The 20,680-nt window shown below is 47.6% G+C and overlaps 1 protein-coding gene across 1 annotated transcript; it reads left to right on the forward strand.

The window, feature by feature from the left end:
* The first annotated feature begins 5,191 nt into the window (after positions 1-5,191).
* Positions 5,192-15,606, forward strand: OTOP3 (otopetrin 3). Its single transcript, XM_048817391.2, has 8 exons — positions 5,192-5,588; positions 7,967-8,103; positions 10,083-10,141; positions 11,122-11,219; positions 11,374-11,409; positions 12,319-12,954; positions 13,075-13,241; positions 15,436-15,606. The coding sequence occupies exons 1-8, from the start codon at positions 5,192-5,194 to the stop codon at positions 15,604-15,606; spliced, it is 1,701 nt and encodes a 566-aa protein (XP_048673348.2).
* The last annotated feature ends 5,074 nt before the right edge of the window (positions 15,607-20,680 follow it).

A 20,680-nucleotide genomic window follows, 5' to 3' on the forward strand; every position in this document is an offset into this window, starting at 1 on the left:
GGGGAAAATGGCACATAATCAGAGCTTCTCAATTACCTTATCACACCAGACTCTCAACTGCCAATTAACTCCACGCTATCTGTGATGGGGAAGGGTGTGGGGCTGTACTCTGGAGTGTATTAGGCAACAGGCATTCCACAGAACCCTGCTGGACAAACACCAGAGCACGGTGGCCTCCTACTGCCTTGGCTTGGATTTACAGTTTGACTAGGCAGATACTCTCAGAGACAGCCTGTAACCTTATTCATGCTGAGCGCACAAAGAAAGCTGTTAATCAGAATGCTGCAGATAATGGAGGGGAAGAGGTTATTTCTGGTATTAATGACTTTGATTCAGCCCGGGAGCAAAGAAAGCCATCTCTATGCTGGAAAACTGCACCTGTTTAATTAAATGGATTTAAAACCTGACCTCGTTAATCTGATGCAACCCCCAAAGTAGACGCACTTAAGTTGGTTTAACCCTGGCTTGTATTGAGTCAACTTGCATCAATACATTTGAAAATTGGAAGAGCTATAGTTGAAGAGAGGTGCTTTTCAGCATCTGCAAGGCCAGAATCCCAAGGTTAAGCAAAGCTGAACCAGTTGGGTTTAGGGGTTTGTAAACTTCCAGCACTTTTCAAGCGTTGAGTTTCATGAACCACTTTTGAATACTGTAAAACATTTTTTTTAAACCTTCAATTATTATTCCTCAAGGAAACTTTATTTACTTCTTTTCCTTCCCAGGGGAGTGTTCAGATCTGGGGGGGTTGATCTGGTCTATTTGAGTGGTTGATGACCCAGTTCCAATCCCTATCCAGGTTTCCCCAAAGCTGTGGGGAGGGCGGGATTTGGAGCTCTGCTTCTAAAGGTAGAATCTAGGATTTCAGCAAAGCCAATTCCCGTCTCCCTGCCCAGGAGATACCCACACCCAACTGCAGAAAACCTAAGCCTGCGGTTTTAAAATCCACAGGAGGGCTCCCAATATTCCACCAAGTGCTCTGGGAAGAAGATTCTGGGTTTGTTATTATCCTATATGGAAATCTGTTTTTTCTGTTAAATATATAGGCTACCAAATGGTATCTTTGAGTAGCCCAGTGGCCTGCTATGCTTTAAAATGGACATTAGGAAAGAAGCTTGATTACCTATCTAAAATGTTGATTGCCCATACATAAGACATGCCATACCAGAACAGACAGTGGTCCATCTAGCCCTGTATCCTGCTCCGGCAGAGGCCAGTACCAGATGCTTCAGAGGTAAGTGCAGGAAACTGTGTAGTGGATTATTATGAAATAACCTGTTGATTGGGGAAATTTCTTCCTACTCCCACCTCCCCATCAGTTACTGGCTGGCTTATGCCATGAAGCATGATGGTTTATAACATGCAATAATATCTTGAAACGCCATTCCTAGGACAGAACTTTGGGGCACTTCCACCCTTGACTTTTTGACAAATAAATAATTCCTGTCCTTGTTTTCTGTGCCTTAGTCAGTTTCTGATCCAGGACAGTACTTTGCATCTCACCCCATGGTTCCTTCCTTTCCTTATCAGTCTCTTGGGAGGGACTTTGTGACTCAGAACTCAAGCATGTTGTAAAAGTGACAACCCCAGAGCTGCAGCGCTACCATTTCTGTTCTTAATAACCTCTCTCCCAGCTCGTTTCACCTCTAGCTGCACCCCATACATTGCACTTGGAGTTTCAGGGAACACAAACTCAGCTAAGAACAGCCCAGTATTGTTCCTGGCTTCCAACCAAAACCAGAAGTCCGCGCACATTTGCCAAAAATATTCCAGTGGTCTAAAGAAAAGGAGGACTTGTGGCACCTTAGAGACAAACCAATTTATTTGAGCATGAGCTTTCGTGAAAGCTCATGCTCAAATAAATTGGTTAGTCTCTAAGGTGCCACAAGTCCTCCTTTTCTTTTTGTGAATACAGACTAACACGGCTGTTCCTCTGAAACCAGTGGTCTAAAGAAACCTTCAGTGGGGCTGGCAGCATACAGCAGGCTGAGAACAAGCGTTGTACAGCTCAGATCAAGATGAGCCCAAAGCACACTTGAAGATCTGAACACCCCAAAATTTTGTGCTATTGGAAATTCAGATTTGGTTCTGAATTCCTCCTTTGGAGCCCATCTCTCATGTCAGGCAGTGATACAGGTAACTTAATCTTCAGGTACTCCTGTGATTTGGTTTGGAGATGCACCTAAGAGTTTGCATGTTTATCTGATCATATGTCTAGCCATACTGTGCTACACACTTCTCCTGACCACCATCTCCCAAGATTCATCACCTCTTCTGCTTCTGGCAAGGTTGAAAATACCTTGAGACCATTTTTTCCCATTCTGAGCCAGAACCTCAGCTGGTACAAATTGATATAGCTCCATTGATTTGAAGCTGAGGATCTGGCTGTGTATCCCAACCTTTCCGCTTCCGGAACCCAAGAGAACAGCTCAGAGACGTGCAAACAGCACAACCATGTCTCTAAACACCCTCAGACTTTGCAGACTCAGGTAAAACGAGTCCTGGATCCAAACTCACCTGGTTTTGGTATCACCTAAGAAAAAGCCACCTCCCTTTTGGTCTGTTTCTACAGAGAGGCTTGGAGAAAATGAAAAATGGTGGTGGGGGTGCAAAGAGATCCAAACTTTTTTTTCAAAACCAGTTCAGCTGAGGTTCATTCTGAGACCGGGGAGAAAGTTCCGGTTGTTTTAGCCAGCCCAGTTTGCCCATCATCCCCCACCTGGAGCTCCCTTGAGTGCGCCAGTGAGGGAGAAGTGACTTTCAGACACCGTGGAGCTTCAAAAGGCATTAGTCATATGGGCTTGCGGTTTTCACCAGTCAGCACATCCTGCGTAGAGAACTAACAGGCAGTTGACATGGGCCGGCCAGGGTCGATTCCTATTGGCTGCCCTCTGCCGAGCTAATGAGCCTCTCAGCGAGGTCATTAATATAATGACAATAATATTCCAAAAGTAAACAGGCAAAAATCAATGTGCTGTGAGAGCCCAGGTTCCACTTTCCAGTTGGCAGCCCTTGCCTGCCTGTCGCAGCTCTTTAGAGAAGCCTGGAGAGGGCCGGGGCTGAACGGCAGTCATTGCGGGGCGGGGGGTGATTTTAGCTTTGCGTGCCTGGAGAATGTAAAACGGGTCCCACCAGTTGCTGCTTCCACCCTGCGGATCTCACCAGCCGTGTGGAGGTAAGAATGTAATAGAGAACTCTGGCCAGTATGGACACCTCTTCTCGGCGTCTCCTTTCTCTGGGTCATTCCTGGGAATTGGCGGAAAGGTTGGACGTGGTCCTGCACTTCCTGCTGGGTCCCTTTTCTGCTGGCTTGGGGAATCCTCTCCAGCAGGATGGATGTATTTTGATTCTGTTATTCTGGAGGTAGTTCCAGTTAGGAAGTGTCTCCACCCTGTCTCTCCCTAACACCCCTTGCTCTACGGATCACCCCCTGAGGGAGTGAGGGTGGGATTAGCACCAGCTGCTGAAATTTGGCTCTGAGACTATGTCCTTTCTAAGGATGCCTGGGTCTGGGACCGCGTACCCCCCCCCCACAAGCCAGGAGGGATTTATCATCACCCTGATAAAGTGGGGAGAGGGCGGTTCTGGCATTTCCACCCCCCTGACAAAGTGAGGGGTTGGGTTTGTCTTCTATCGCTATGGATCCCTTTCGATCAGAATGAGATTTGTCCAGTGAGCAAGCCCCTGATTGCCCAGGGATCTGCTTTCCCCGGGTATATTTAAGCTGCCTGGAGCAGCTGAATCAGCCTGGGTCCATTGCTTGGAAGAGACTTCACATGTGTATAAATTACCCCACTAACAGAGCAAATCATGCTGGATCTTTTAGTATCTAGCCGGGTCTTTTCACCAGCTTTGAACAGAACGTTTTCTTAGCTCTCAAGGGCTGCATCATAAGAACTCATTTAAGCACCATTTTAAACATAATTCCCATTTATGGACTGCATTGTCTCTGTCTCGGTGGCTGCTGTTCTCCCACAATTCTTGCTGTAAACTCCAGCTAGATCCAAACTGAAAAGTGCCCCGAAGTTTGGGCACGCTCAGACCTGTGGGTGTTGATTTGGGCCCTTCTCTGTTCAAAATTGACCATCTTCAAGGGACAAGCTCCAGGTATTTATTCTACCATCTCCCACTGCATTTCGAGGGGGGAGTGAGAAGAGTCTTCCAGCTCTGCCCCCTCCCTGAGATATGACTTGGGGGTAGGATGGGGGGAGAGGGCAGTCAGGATCTTTTGTTGACAAACTGGTGCAGGCCCGGGAAAGTCTCACACATCTTTGAAATGTGCTTTATGCTCCTCAGACACATGCAGGCTGGTTGTCTCATGCATTCAATAAGAATAGCATGGTGTAATTGTTGGCAGAGATGGGCCTCAGTCGAAATCTCACAACCAGATAACCCTGAACTTTGGAGAAGTTCTGATACGGATCCAAACTTTGCGGCTGATCTAGATACTTATCATGAAACAAGCTGAAAACCTGGATGCAGAGGTGGACTTGGAAGAAGTCTGGGGAGCAGGGTGTGAATAGTGCTGCCTGTCTTTGGTACCCCACCCCAATGCCTAAAGGTACCTTAATCAGCAACAAAAACTTCAGCTGGCCGCACAGTTCTTCCAAGCACATGTGATGGTCACATGGGAGTATCCAGACTTGACAAAGGGCCAGGATCACACATGCAGAATGCAAAGAATAATGCATGGAACATGCCAAACTGCCTTTAACCAGACATCTGTTTTCATCTTTCCTTCATTCTGGGGGGATCTTTGCTGGTAAGGGTGAGGCCACTTTTAACATCTGACCCTACAGCTAAGAGGGTCTGGCAGTGAGCCGTTTCCTCCTTCTCTGATCCCGCTGCCCAAGAGGAAAGATGAAATCCTCCCGCAAGCTGCAAAGCATGCACAAGGGGCAGAGGCCCTAAACAAGGAGGGTCCCCAGGGGCACTTGCTTTTCTTGCACTCAAGGCTTGTCCTGGGAGGATTTATGTAGATAAATTGTGCCAGGGACTAAACTGAGGCCACCAAACTCGTCTCACATGTGACTTTTTCTCCATGTGAAGCCAAGTGGCTCAGTATGTAAACAGCAGCAGCCCCAACATCCTTTCCATTGGCGTTCTTCTCAATCTCCATTTGTTTAACCAGGCAGGGGATCCCAGCGTGAACTCTTCTTCTGACCAGACAGCAGAAAATCGTGGCTGCTGAGACATGGCTGGCAAGGAAGCTGCGCAGCAGAGGCACCTTAACCAGGATACTGACGGTGAAGAATCAGTGTCAGTGCAGCCCAAAGCCTGGAAGATCCGCTCTGAGAAGTCCTGGCTGCACCGGAGCTGCTCCTCTCTGCTCCACAATGACACGCAGGCTGGGAAGGCCGGGCAGCTGTTCTCGGGGCTGCTGGCCATGAACGTGGTGTTTCTGGGCTGCGCCTTCATCAGCAGCATGGCTTTCAACAGGGTGGCAATTACCTGGCGCGACGTCGGGATCTTCCTCTCCATCCTCAAGATCCTGTCGCTCTGCTGGATCATTTACTACTTGCTGTGTACCAGCAGGAAGCCCCATGCGGTGCTGTACAGGGACTCCCATGCTGGGCCAGTCTGGGTGCAGGGTAAGTGGTGCACACAACCCCCTTACCTTTGTTCAGTGCCTCGCACTCAGACCACTTTACACACAAGGCACCACTTCACCTACCATCAAAATGCTGCCACCTCTGGCATGGCAACCCAGCATTTCCTACCAGTTAGCGCGCAGGGAATGAGGTGATCTGGCCTGTCTCAAGCTGTAACCTTGGGCAAGTCACTTCATCTCTTCCCCACCCCTTTTCACCTCCATGTCTCAGTTTCCCCATCTGAATGACTAGGGTCATACGACTTCCCTGCCTCACATGGGTGCTGTGAGGCTTCAGGTCCTGGATGATGGTCAACTGCTTTGAGACCCTCTGATGAAAAGACACCAGGGAAGTGCCAGGGCTGTTGTTCTAAGACAGCCCCGGGCCAGGAGCCCAAGGCTCCTGCATGCAGCTGGAGCTCCGGAAGGCATTCAGGACAGCAGAGTGTAACTGTCCACCTTGGAATTTATCCAGGAAACTAACCACATCATCCTTCCCCTTGCAAAGTGAGAACCTGGGGACCTCACAGGTGTCTACACTGCAACTCAACACCTGCAGCTGGACCACGTCAGCTGCCTGGGCTAGCAGCGCTCAGGCTGTAGATTGCGGTGTAGATGTTCAGGCTCCGGCTGGAACCCAGGGTCTGGGACTCAATGGCCCAACTTGATTATCATGCACATTGTGTAGAGAGTTGTCACTTTGGATGGGCTATCACCAGCAGGAGAGTGAATTTGTGGGGGGGGGGGTGGAGGGTGAGAAAACCTGGATTTGTGCTGGAAATGGCCCAACTTGATGATCACTTTAGATAAGCTATTACCAGCAGGACAGAGGGGTGGGAGGAGGTATTGTTTCATATTCTCTGTGTGTATATAAAGTCTGCTGCAGTTTCCACGGTATGCATCCGATGAAGTGAGCTGTAGCTCACGAAAGCTCATGCTCAAATAAATTGGTTAGTCTCTAAGGTGCCACAAGTACTCCTTTTCTTTTTCCCCATTCACAGGGTCTATGCTGCAATTTTATAGCCTCGCTGCCTGAACCCGAATCAGCTGCAGGTATTTCATTGCAGCGTAGACCTACCTTTAGTGATCACAAAGGGGACAGACACCATTACCTCTAACAGCATTTTTTGCAGCAGAGGACTGTCCTCCCCTTCATGCCATGCTGGCGCTCTGGCTCATACAGATTCAAAAGGAAGATTTCTGCTTAGCGAATCCCCTTCTTGCAGCACCGGGGTTTTCCTCGTGGAGCTCCCAGCCAAGTCCTGACCAGGCCCAGCCCGCTTTAGCTTATAAAATGACACCTCCAAATTGCTCTGTCCTTAGTTTATTGGGACATTTTAATTAGTGCACAAGCTCAGGAATAAAATGAAGCACTAAGGGCCAGATTTTCAAAGGGTATTTAGGCACTTAAAGATGCAGTTAGGTGCCTAGGGGGATCCTTAGAAGCCCGTACCTGAGTTCGGCACCTACCTCCCCTTGATTTCAATGGGAGTTAAGCATGTTACGTTGAAATCAGTGGGAGCGAGGGGCCAAGCTAGAGCTGGGAGACAGTTTTTGGCCAAATAATTTAGTTGATTTGCCAAAAGATGCGGTTTGGGGGTTGGCTGAAGCTATTCGCAAAATTGAGTCAAATTTGGCACGTAGTTCGGGAAGGAAAACACCGTCCAGATGTTGTGTTGCAACGTGAACTTGAAACAAAAACATTAAAAAAAATTTTTTTTGGTTCACCCACCAAACTGAAAACTCAGTTCTTCACTCAGCTTTCCACCAGTGCTGCTGAGAAGCCCAGTAGGGGCATCCTTAAACACCTAAACAGCTTTGAAAATTTGACCCTCAAAGCTTTACTGAGCAATATCCAGCGCAGCTAGATTTCTACACAGAAAACCTCACTCCCAGTGACCTAGTCTCTACTGCTCAGGGCCGGCGCCAGCGTTTTTGCCGCTGAACCCGGAGGCAGAGTGATGGTGCGGCCACCGTATTGCCGCCGGCGACAGAAGAAGAGTCGAATTCCCGCCACCATCATGGGTGGATTGCCGCCCCGCCCCACACACATGTAGTCCAGGCAAATGGCATGCATTGTTCAAGTAGCTTCATTCGAGACTGAGCCAGTATTGCCAAACCCAAATGTTCAAAAATCGGAATTCAGAGTTCCCCACCCCCCAAACAATCACGGGATTTTCAAATTTTCCCAAATTTCAGGGCACCTGGATCCAGGATTTGAATTCAAGCCCACCCCCGAAGTCCCAAAACTAGAACTCTCCCAGTCCCCCCAAGCACAGGAAGCATGAAAGCAGATGTGGTGATGGTTACTAAACCTGTACCAGTTTCAGCTTACTCCATGTATGGACCCTTGCTCATTTGGTTTTGCTGTTTGGACAGGGTCTCTAGTGCTGTTTGGAATCTGTGCCATCTTCCTGCATGTGTTCAGGATTGGATATGACATCAACCTCATACATTGCAAATCCCAACTGGAAATCCTGTTCCTGTGCATAGAAATCATCTTTGTTTGCATTCAGGTATGGAACGTCATCTTCTCTGGAATCCAGTCACTCTGCCGTATAGCTGGGAGGCAGGGAAGGGAGGGAGAGATCAGAGGTAGGGGTTTCTTGTTAAAGGTATTTTTAGTATCAGTTATTGTTTTAAATACCAAACCACATACAGGGCCAATACATGTGGCACAAATAGTACTCAAAGACATAAAAGTAAAATGAAATCATTACTGTGATAAAAACAATAAATCTATCATGGAATTTAGCAGAAATTCCCCTACTTCCTTCTGCAAAGTCAGTAAAGAGACAGAGATAAGTGAAAATCTGGTATATTGCCCCTCAACAGCCCAGACAGTTGTTTCTGTACCGATGTCCCCCAGGAAGCTTTTCCATTTGAAATCACGATTTCTCTCTGTTAGCAATGGCCAAACCCCAATGGCAAAATCAATTTCCCATTTAAATGATTTAGACGTGCTTTGCAACCAGAAATTCTGTAAACTATGACATTTCTCTGACCTAAACCATATATGCAAATTCCCCAGATTCTTTGAGAAGCAAACTCCTGTGCCTAGCAGAGCAAAAGGAAATATAGTTTCAAGTCTCTCTTTTAGGATTAGATTCATACATACATGCGCCCTCACATTCACACATGTATACAGTTGCACGTTAGCCAGACCTATGGTACATCTATGCTGCATGCTTCCTTTGGCGGCATGTTACATACCCGCGTATCCCGCCTAGCATGGGTCTAAGTAGCAGGGTAGACTGTGAGGCACGGCTTAGGCACGTAAAGACACCCCTGAAGGGTGCGGAGACATATGTGAGTACAAACCCTACACTTTCTCTACTCTGCCTCCCTGTTTACACTGCAATTTTTAGCAGTGGAGTGTCTGCTGCCTCCCTACTGCTGGAGTCTTTTCCCGCTGCAGGGAAAGACTCTGGCAGCAGGGAAAGGCTCCGGCCAGGGGGTTTTCAAGTTGCTTCCCCCGCACCAGAGCCTTTCCTCCCACCAGTGAAAGGCTTTGGCAGCAGGGAGCTGCTGAAGCCTTCTTCCACTGCCTTCCCACTGCCAGAGGCTTCCACTGATGCATGTTGTTACACACTACTACAGGGTGGCCACATCCCTGCTTTTCACTGTGCTTGTAGCTACACGTACACCACATGCCGCCAGCACTGGTGTGTAGTGTAGATGTAGCCAGATATGTTCCCCCCCCACACACATATTAATAGGTATTCTGCACATGGTATTAATACTGCGTATGTTATATTAAATATGAATGTGGGACAGTTCTGCTCACTAACTCGTATTCGGCTCACTTCTGTCCTGCTATCTATCCATCTATCCCATAATACTCCACAAATCTAAACGTCGCTTTTGGCATTAGCAAATAGGGAACCTGTCAAGGACAAGATACACGAATGGTGTGTCCTAGTACAGGCTGTATTGTGACTTCACGGCCCCTCCTAGCATCTGGAATGTGGGATCCAAAACAAAAGATAAGGCAGGAAGAAGTTAATACAGAACAACAAGGTGAAAAGCTAATTGGTGGATTTTAGTCTTGGGTGATGTATAAAGTGATTTTAGTTTGTAAACCACCAGACTATAAATATGGCCAATTTAAATGCCTACTTCAGAGCATCCCTTCTGTGTAAGATGAACTGCAGGCTGCCAGAGAGCCGCTTCCTGGAGAGAGCAGAGCAATAGGTATTAAATGGCTAAGCTTGGTTATTTGGTTTCTTGAATATTATTTCCAACATCAAACCACAAGTGTAGTTAAACAGCTGACTGCACTTTAGACAGTACGTTTGCCCACATGCAGATGCTGCAAAATGGATGTCTTTGCACACATAAGCTCAAGCACTCCTGCACCCGTTCACACACAGAGTCACAAGCATTCCCACTCAGATGCTTGCATTTGCACAGGCTCCCGCTCCCGCACATCTTTGCACACACGCCTGATGCCAGGTTTACAATAGGTTAATTTGATTGTTTCTGTTGCTTTCAGACATACCTTTTATGGCGTCACTGTAAGGACTGTACCCAAGTGCAGCACAACCTCACCAGGTAGGACGAGAGAAGGAGGGGCCTTGTTTAATAGCCCTTCATGTTACTTTGAACACTCCCATACCAGGCCTTTCTGACTCCACTTTCCCTTCCTCAGCAGCCCACCCATGAGTGTCTTATAATCTGCATTTCAGCTTTAAAGATCTTTGTTTCTTAAAACTGAAGGATTTTATATTTAAAAGCAAGGCAGATCAATTTGTTCCTCTTCCAAATGGGCCTCGGATGGGCTTTGCCCTCTGAGCCATCTTCTTGTTTGGTCTGTGTGGCATCAGCCAGTTTGATTTCCTAATCCCATCTCCAGTCCACTTGAATTTCCCCAGTGGAGGATAATGACCTAGTCAGCATGAATAGGAGGTTGTAGATTACATTGGAGAAGCGCAATCCTTGCAGATAGAAGTACACAACTGCAGCACACACATTAGAGCTGACATCCATGCCAGTGCTGGTGGCCAGCAGGATTACTGCCAATTCCACCGAGCAGGAAAATTCATCATTAAAGGATGAGAGATTTCACAAACCAACCCCCAACCTCAAGAATCTTTCTACTGCATGTGCTTGCTGAGGCACTAGGTTTTGACTTGACCTCGCCCATTTTCATTACGTCTACATGGGTTAGCTAGCTTTCTTCTCGCCATCACATGTTCCTGTGACAGCTGCAAGCCCCAATGGGCACAGTTCGCCCCTGGTTTAAGAGTTCAGTTGTAAGTCTAGTGCACGTGAGAACCTGTGCCAATTACTGCAAGTGGGAATGGCTATGACTGTGCAGGAATGGGTGTGCTTATGTGTACAAATACAAATGTGCATGCACGAGTGTATGCGTAAGCACAGGTGTGGGTGGGTGTGCCCATGTGAGTCCAGGTGGTACCATACAGGATGGAGAATGTGTGTGCGCGCCATAAAGCAAGGAGGAGCTAAGGGCAAAAGACCATAAGAGACGCTCTCAGGTGACACATTGTAAAAGTGCTCTTCCCCTTTTACAGATGTGGGCTGATGCTGACCATGGCCACAGATCTCCTGCTCTGGCTGTTAGCGGTGACCAACGACTCTATTCACAGGGAAATTGAATCTGCACTCAAAGGTCTTGTGTAGAATTTTCCAGAATGGCTCACTCTTCACTGCTTCTTAATTGGGTGACCAGATGTCCCGTTTTTATAGGGACAGTCCCGTTTTTTTGCAACTTTTTCTTATATAGGCGCCTATTGCCCCCCACCCCTTGTCCCGTTTTTTCACAGTTGTTGTCTGGTCACCCTACATCTTAATAGCAACAGGTAGGTAGGTAGGATGGAGAATCCATGAGGTCAGCACTAGCCCTTGGCCCCAGCCATTCAGTTTTCTGGATCATCTCCACTGGGATGCATGTCTTCACTAAAGCACAAGGAGTTGGTGTCTGTTTTTCCGGGAAAAGAGGAAGTTTTGCTTAGCTATAGGTTGAGGTCGCTCATAGAGATCTAGATTTTTTTGAATGATTTGTACTGCAGTTTGAGGGTCATTTGGAACGTGATGATTTGCCTGGAAAGCTATTTAGCCACTAAAATTTGGAGATAAAGAGATCTCCTGGGAGAACATCTAGCTAGGGAAGGAAAGAGAATACATGTTACACACAGGGCAAGGTCTACATGTAGTCATGGTCGGGACTGGGTCCGGTCTCTCCTTCCTGAGAGAGAGAGAGAGAGAGAGAGAGATCCCCATCAGCTCCCTACGTAACTAATTCATCATGACACAGCAGAAACCTCAAATCCTCAGGTCAATGTTGTAGACCTTTACCAGGGGGTCTTAACCTCCCAGATGCATGTGAAGAGAGTTTAGTGGATTGAGCAGGGAGATAGGAACCAGAAAAGCCTTAGCACTGATCCTGGCTTTGCCACTGGCATGCTGTGTGGCCTTGGATAGGTGACTTCACCTGTCTGTGTCTTATACAAATGGAGAAACTAATATTACCCCTCTTCCAGAGTGGACTGGGAGGTCTGATTAGTTGAGCATGGGAAGGGCAAAGTGTTATTATACTGAACACCTCCCGCCCCAGTCTTAAAGGCTCACTTGGCTTCATGCAGATCGTTAGGCTTTCTGGGGCAGGCAGGTATGTAGGAACTCACTGCAGGTAGCCAGGAAATAGACAAAAAAACTTCCCAGGCTACTCGTGCCTCCCAAATGACCCCCTTCCTCTTCCCTCACTCCAGGCAACAAGACCAGCTCATGCATGTGTCCAAACACAACAGCCTGCCGCATCTTCCAGAAGGGCTACATCTTGCTGTACCCCTTCAACATGGAATACTGCCTCATCGGCAGCTCCATGCTGTTCGTCATGTGGAAGAACGTGGGTAGGAACATCCCTCCCCAACAGGCCATTCATGCCAAGCCCAAGTTCAAGCTCCGTGGCATCTTTTACGGGCTCGTGCTGGGCATATCTGCATTGTTGCTTGGGATCTGCATCTTCCTGACCTACCAAATCCAGGCTACCACCTCAGCGCCTAGCCAGGAGGCCTTTGTGATGTATTATTCCTACCATGTCATGCTTCTACCAACAATGACTGTGAGTGCCTTGGCTGGGACGGTCATCCATCGCTTGGAAGAGCGTGAGCTAGATACTCTGAAAAACCCAACCCGAAGCTTGGATGTAATCCTGCTTATGGGAGCAGCCCTAGGCCAGATTCTCATTTCTTACTTCTCCATTGTTGCCATTGTGGCCACCAACCCCGGAGACCTGCTGAACAGACTCACCCTGACCTACGCGGTCAGCCTCATCATTCAGCACATCACGCAGAACATCTTCATTATTGAGGGGATTCACCGGCAGCCTTTGGTGGAGGATCCTGGTGCCAACCTGGCTGGGCCCCACACACAGCACTCAGGTCCATCCAGTGAAGAGACGGCCATGTCACACACCATCCAGGAGCCCATGCCGCCCCCTGGCAATGAAGAGACGGAGGCAAAAGAAGGCGAGAAGCGTGAAGGCTGTGACCCAAGAAGAGTTTACCCACTAGAGATACGAGAGGAGATCAGGAGGGTTTCGCATGCCAACAGCCATACCTATGGCCACCTGAACTGGAAGAGAAAAGCCCTAAAGGAGATCTCAATCTTCCTGGTCTTGTGCAACATCATAGTGAGTATCCCTCTGGAATGAGAATGAGTATACCAGTATATAATGAGTATACTTGGTTCTACATTTTCTCTCTCTCACACACACACACCTGTCCACCCCTACCTTCTCTTTCCTTTGAACCATCCATCCTTCCTTCATCCACATTTCCTAGGCCTGCTAGTAAACTCTTACACACCAGGACTGAGGCTCGTGCTACCATGCAGACAAGGTTTCCTGTTAGCCTCTCACTTCCTTAACCCTTTTTAAAGTGAATGACTCCAGCATGGCTAGATTTTCTGTACTGGTTCGGGGGGGAGGGGGGAAGATTTTCACAAAATGTAGGCAGCTAAAAACCCCTCAGATGCCCTGATTTTAGCTATATTAGACATTATTAGACACATTTGGTGTTGAATAAAAAGTGCCTAACGAGGAGAGTGGGAAGCACAGCGGATAGTAGTGGGTCCTTGTCATCAAGAGTCTCCAGTATTAGGACCTGTCTGCAATGACATCTGTGCCCACACAGCCAGATACAACACATTCCTATTGAACGGAGCAGGCAGGACCTTAACCACATCCTTGAACTGTGATTAAAACTTTGGACAGAGCTATAACATTGGCTTGAGGATGCGATTAAAACTTGGGTAGTTCCCATCTGTCATGGTTACCAGGCTAGCTGTACTGCTGTCCCTTCTCAGAGTGTCTTTGAGTGCATACCCACGGGGGTCAGGCCTTTACCACTCCCCAGGTGGAATTCTGCAGTCCGCCCACGCTTAGACCAGGACCTGGGATACATCCCCCAGTACCAACTGTGACTGATTTTGCAGTGGGCTGACCCGGGCAAGCGTGGCTCATTGGGAGCCTGTGGCAGTGTGCATTTGCAGGGAGACAGAAGCAGCTTCTTCAAAACAAAGCGTGATTTATTCTGCCCCCTAAGGTACACAGTGCTAACAGAAGTAGATTTAAAGACCTACTTGCATAGTCCTTTACCCAACTTCCACCTCTCCAGCCAAAGCTCCAACGGGTCTGGCTGATTCCCCATCTCAGAGTTGGGAGAAACTGCTCATTGCTTCCAGCCTGCTTCCTCTGCCTCTGAGTGAGTCCTCTCAGCTTTTTCAGTGATACATCCTGGCCAGCTTTTCTCAACTCATCCCCTTGCAAAAATCCCCCCTTTTCTGCAATGGGAACCTTTTTAACAGGCCTTTGGATGCCAGGCTTAGCCTTGGGAAGAGTAAAACATCCTAGCCTGGATGAAGTCAGCGAGGTAACTTCTGCTGCCAGCTGTTGGCCCGGCCTTTGTTATCTTAACTCCGTTGAAGCTGGGGACCTGAGAGGCCGTCAGTGTTTTACCCGGCCTGCTCAGTTCTATAACTCCCCCTTCACAGCCACCTATGAGTTCGCTTTATGCATGCAGTCAGGCCACAATACAACAGGGAAACCGAGTCATGCAAAATAGTCATAAAAATGCTACATTTTCCAAGTTCCTCATGCCAGATACATGAGAAAAGCTGAACCAGGCTATGGGGGCAACTGTGTTGTTACTAGGTCTCCAGGCGGGGTTATATTAGAGACATGGTTTTACTTGGCAGAGACTGCAGTAGTGTAAGGAGAGGAAACATCCCTCTGAGATGTCTTCTGTTAGGGAGATGACTTGCTCCATTAATCAGAGATACACCAGTGACTGCCTCAACCAGCCCTGCGTCCATTAGGCTTTTGAGCCTACCCAGTGCCATGGACTATGCTGAATATATATATCGGACAGTGATTCTCAACCAGGGGTACACGTACCCCTGGGGGTATACAGTGGTCTTCCATGGGGTACATCAACTCAGCTAGATATTTGCCAGGTTCTACAACAGGCTACATAAAAAGCATTAGCGAAGTCCATACAAACTAACATTTCAGACAATGACTTGTTTATACTGCTCTACATACTATACACTGAAATGTAAGTACAATATTTATATTCCAGTTGATTTTAGAATTGTATGGTAGCAATGAGAAAGACAGCAATTTGTCGGAATAGTGGGGCTGTGACACTTTTGTATTTTTATGTCTGATTTTGTAAGCAAACCGTCTTTAAATGAGGTGAGACTTGGGGGGACACAAGACAAATCAGACTCCTGAAAGGGGAACAGTAGTCCGGGAAGGTTGAGAGCCACTGGTATAGGACACCCTAACCTCCTCTGACCTTTGCTCTTTATAACCACCCTTCTAGCTGTGGATCATGCCCGCATTCGGGATGCACCCCGCCTTCGAGAACGGACTGGAGAAGTCGTTTTACGGTTACTCCACCTGGTTTGCCATTGTGAACTTCGGCCTGCCCATGGGCGTGTTCTACAGAATGCACTCTGTCGGGGGGCTCCTGGAGGTTTATGTGTCATCCTGAACCAGGTCCAACCCTCCCTCGCCCAGTGGGGGAGGGAGAAATGGAGCTGAAACAACAGCAGTAGCCATATGGGGGAGACCTGGGAACAAAGGCACAGATACTGCCAGCTCACTTTCATTTTGACTCCTCTGAGCCCTATTTCTTGCAGAGTTTCAGCTGAAAGGGAAGTTGTTTTGTGTTTTGAACATGCTGGTGTCAACTTTCTCCATAGAAAAACAAAACAATCTAGACCGGGCTGTAAAATACCTTACTGCTCAGCGGAAACAAGCTAGTGCCAGAATAATAGGTATAATAGGTATAGGTATAATAGGTATAATGGGACTTTAACCAGCTCCACCTTCAACCCTCTGAACATAAGAGCAGCATCATGATGCACAGACTGAAATGCACTCCGCAGAACCTCTGAAATCAAGGGCAGGAACCCTATCAGCAATCTGAGGAAGAGGCCACAGAAATACCTGAAGTACATGCCCCATGGTCAAGCAAAAACGAATAAAAATGCCCACTTTTCACATGGATGCATGGAAGTATAAGGTTTGTATGAACACCTACGGAGCACAGTGTAGTAGTTAGAGCAGATCCAGGTTCTGCTCCTGATTCTGACACTAACTCTATATGTAACCTTGGGCCAGATGCTCAAAGATATTTAGTTCTTTAAGGACTTGTCTACACTTGAAATACTGCAGTGGCGCAGCTGCATCTGTGCTGATGTAGTGCTTCAGTGTAGATGCTACCTGTGCTGGCAGGAAGGGATTCCCCATTGGCATAGGTAATCCACTTCCCTGAGAGGCAGTAGCAAAGTTGACAGAATTCTCCTGCCAGCCTACAGCTGCCTACACCAGGGGTTAGGTCGATTTAACTTTGCCACTCAGGGGGGTGGATTTCTCACACCCGTGAGCGATGTAGCTGGGTCGAACCTAACTTTGTAGTGTAGACCTGGCCTTACTCCCATTGAATTCAATGAGACTTGGGGCTGGTCTACACAGAAAACATACAGCGGCATAGCTACATCTCTTGGGGGCGTGGATTTTTCATTACGCCGACTTACCCCCGGTGTAGGCCGCGTTAGGCGGACGGAAGAATTCTTCCATTGCCCTAGACCCCGCCTCTCAGGGAGGCGGATTAATTACCGCGACTGGGGAACCCCTCCCGTCGCTGTAGGAGCGTCTACCCAGCACAGCTGGAGCACCAAAGCTGTGCTGTTGTAGTGTTTTAAGTGTAGACACGGCCTAAGGCGCCTGAATACTCTGGAGGATCTGGGCCTCTGGGATCAGTTTTCAGAAGTACTGAGCACCCACAGCTCTAACTGAAGTCAAAGGGAGCTATGGGCACTCAGCATCTCTGGAAATCAGGCCATGAACAGCTCTGTGCCTCTATGTCCTCATCTGTAGAATGGGAATGAAACCACTTACCCCGTTGAAGTGGGCTCAGTGAACGTTCTGACAGGCATTTCGAGCGCCGCTGGTGGAAAGCGCTAGAGAAGCATTATCGTTACCACTCAGCTTAAACTTGACATTCCTCATTCCTGCTTTTTACTGAGTGTATTTCTTGTTCTTTCATGAAATGGAATCGGCTCATCCTTTTGCGGCATCCATTGCATGCCGTTTTGAAAGCCTAGCTAGGGGCAGTTCCCTGGCCTGTGTTATGCAGGAGGTCAGACTAGATGATCACAACGGTCCCTTCTGGCCTTGGAATCTATGAAAGCCCTAAAATAAACTACTAATAATGCTACTGTCACCCCCACCCCCCTTTGTGCTTTCCACAGTCTGTACAGGAGGTAACAATGTGCGTTAACTTGTGTGCAAATCAGGGAGTAAAAATACACAGCACCATGTTTGATGAGAAACACATCAGGTGTTTGATTAACCAAAGGCACTTAGGTGGGGAACTGGGATGCACAGAGGCTAGTGGTTGGCCTCGTGATTGAGGGCCTCAAGCACTGAGCTCAGTGAATAGAAATAAAGACAATTTGAACAGCCATGTTTTGCTGGTGCAGTCTTTGTTTTACCTTTTGCTCACAGAGCCTGATCTAAAGCCCACTGAAGTCATTGGAAAGACCCGCCCCCATTCGTTGCAACAGGCTTTGGATCCAGGCCTTCCCAAGTACAAAGGTTATATAAAGATTTAAGGGCAGGTCCCAATTTTACAATCAATCCATCTTTCTTGCTATCAAAATCCTTCATGTCACTTAACCAAGGCTGATGGATTAAAGTGCAAATACCACTACCTTCACTGCTCCCATTCTACATAAATCAGTCTAAAGAAGGGTTTGGCTAGTGTGACGGGGCAAGGCCAGATGGCTATGGAAAAGTAGTGGGAGATAGATCTATTAGCTCCAGGCTAAACAAATCCCTAGGACCAGGATAAGTGAAACGGCAGCTGCTCCAGGTCAATTAAGACACCTGGGGCCAATTAAGAACTTTCCAGAAGGCAGGGAGAAGGCTAGGTTGATTGGGACATCTGAAGCCAATCAGGGGCTGACTGAAACTAGTTAAAAGCCTCCCAGCCAGTCAGGTGGGTGTGCGTGTCAGGAGCTGTGGGAGGAAATTGTGCTGGTGGAGAGGCTGAGTAGTACGCACCATATCAGGCACAAGGAAGGAGGCCCTGAGGTAAGGGTGAAGTGAAACTTGAGGAAGTGAGGACTGCTGTGGGGGAAGTAGCCCAGGGAATTGTACATGTCATGTTTCTAAAAGGTCAGCTACCATAGCTGATACTATTAGGGTCCCTGGGCTGGAGCCCAGAGTAGAGGGTGGGCCCAGGCTCCCCCCACCTTTGCCCCCTGATTAATCACTGAGATGGGGAGACAACAGAGACTGTGCAAGGAAGGATAACTTTTCCTCACCTCCCTCGCTGGCTTATGATGAAAATGGCTCAGTAGACTGTGACACTTCTCTCTAGAGAGAGAAGGGTTACGTGGAGGGTCACAGTGAGCCTCTGAGGCTAGTGAAATCCACCAGGAAACGCGGGACCTGCGGAGGCAAGGTCAGAGCTTTGTCACACTAGGTTCAGAGCTTGGGTTCTCAGAGTTGCAGCCTTGTATAAAAACAAACTCCCTACAAGCCACCATCAGGGGCAGAGAGAGCTAATGGTGCTCGGAAATGCCTCTCCAAAGAACCCCTAACACTGGCATCCCAGTGGGTACCGATCACAATTACGGCAGCTAGTCTGGAAGTTACAAGTGAGACAGGTCAAGTGAGCATGGACTTTGCCTCAAATACTTTTACTAAACCTTATGTCAACAAGAAATGGCAGGAGAAATTACAACTGAATAAACTAGGCACCAATAAAGTTAATTATTACTTCCATTTCAGTTTGTACCAGGAATCTCACCCAAGAAACACAGCAGAGGTCTCTTCCTTTCAAATGAAAACAAGCTCTCAAACCTTCTCCCTTGTTTGCAAAAGATACTGGGACGAATGATGTGTGTGACTGGGGAAGAAGACAATTACTTTGGCTCTGCTACATCAAGGGCACGATTGAGTTGACAGGGCCTAGCTGATCAGGGAGTTCTGGAGGCCTAACGCTGAGATACAAATATGGGCACTTTGCGGGCATGTCTACACAGCAAAAATACACCCGTGGCAGTGAGTCTCTGAATCCAGGCCTACAGACTCAGGCTCGGGGGGGTCACACTATGTTGTATAGATGTTCCTGCTCAGGTTGGAGCCTGGGCTCTAAGACACATCCCCCTCAGAGCCCAAGTGGAAACTTCTAAGTGGCTATTTTTCGTGTCATAGCACAAGCCCCGCAAGCCAAGTCTGTAGACCCAGTTCTGAGGGCCGTTGCCGCGGGGGAGTTAGCAGCACAGATATACCCTGTATGTACAATGAACGTTTACACACAGCACAAGAGGGAAACTGGGATGTGGTCTTAGTGGGAGATTTTTATATACACAGAGAACATGAAACAATGGGAGTTACCATACACACTGTAACGAGAGTGACCAGGTAAGGTGAGCTATTACCAACAGGAGAGCGGGGAGGGGACCTTTTGTAGTGATAATCAAGGCCGACTGGAAATGGCCCACTTTGATTATCAATACAAAAGGTCCTTCCCCCCCATTCTCCTGCTGGTAATAGCTCACCTTACCTGATCACTCTCGTTACAGTGTGTATGGTAACTCCCATGGTTTCATGTTCTCTGTGTATATAAAATCTCCCCACTATATTTTCCACGGTATGCATCCGATGAAGTGAGCTGTAGCTCACGAAAGCTTATGCGCTAATAAATTTGTTAGTCTCTAAGGTGCCACAAGTACTCCTTTTTTTTTTTTTAACCTATGAAGTATCACTGACCAGTGATAAAGAGGCCAATAACCAATCAGCTCTGGAACATAGCAACTGCCATACTAGATTGGACTAATGGTCCAGCTACACCAGTATCCTGCATCTGACAGAGGCAAGCATCAACTGCTTCAGAAGGTACAAGAAACCCCCTAATGGACAATGCTAGAATACCCCGCCCAGAGGGGAGGTTTCTCTCTAACCATAGGTAGTTTGTTAAGCCCTGAGGCACAGAATTTATATCCCCCAAATTAGATAGGACAACAAAAATCAAAACTCTAGGTGGAAAGGATCCGGGGGTTTATAGTGGATCACAAATTGAATGAGTCAACACTGTGATGCAGTTGTGAAAAAGGCTAATATCATTCTGGGATGTATTAAAAGGAGTGTCGTATGTAAGACACGGGATATAACTGTCCCGATCTACTCAGCACTGACGAGGCCTCTGCTGAAGTACTGTGTCCAGTTCCAGGTCCCACATTTTAAGAAATAGATGGACAAATTGGAGAGAATCCAGTGGAGAGCTACAACAATGATACAAGTTTTAGAAAACCTGACCTATGAAGAACGGTTAAAAAAACTGGGCATTTTTAGTCCTGAGAAAAGAAAACTGAGAGGGGACCTGATAAGTCTTCAAATATGTACAGGGCTGTTACAAAGAGAACAGTGATCAATTGATCTCCATGTCTACTGAAAGTAGGTCAAGAAGAATTAATCTGCAGCAAAGGAGATTTCGGTTAAACGTTAGGGGGAAAAAATCTAAATATAAGGATAGTTAAGATCTGGAACAG

The sequence above is a fragment of the Caretta caretta genome, chromosome 14 (genome assembly GCF_965140235.1).
Source record: "Caretta caretta isolate rCarCar2 chromosome 14, rCarCar1.hap1, whole genome shotgun sequence".
Taxonomy (NCBI): Eukaryota; Metazoa; Chordata; order Testudines; family Cheloniidae; genus Caretta; species Caretta caretta.

Bases quoted from the DNA above. Each gene is read 5' to 3' on its own strand.
- OTOP3 (XM_048817391.2), top strand. From the start codon at position 5,192: ATGGCTGGCAAGGAAGCTGCGCAGCAGAGGCACCTTAACCAGGATACT. The intron at 8,104-10,082 runs GTATGGAACGTC...TGTTGCTTTCAG, and splicing joins TCATCTTTGTTTGCATTCAG to ACATACCTTTTATGGCGTCA. The intron at 11,410-12,318 runs GTAGGTAGGTAG...CCCTCACTCCAG, and splicing joins CTACATCTTAATAGCAACAG to GCAACAAGACCAGCTCATGC.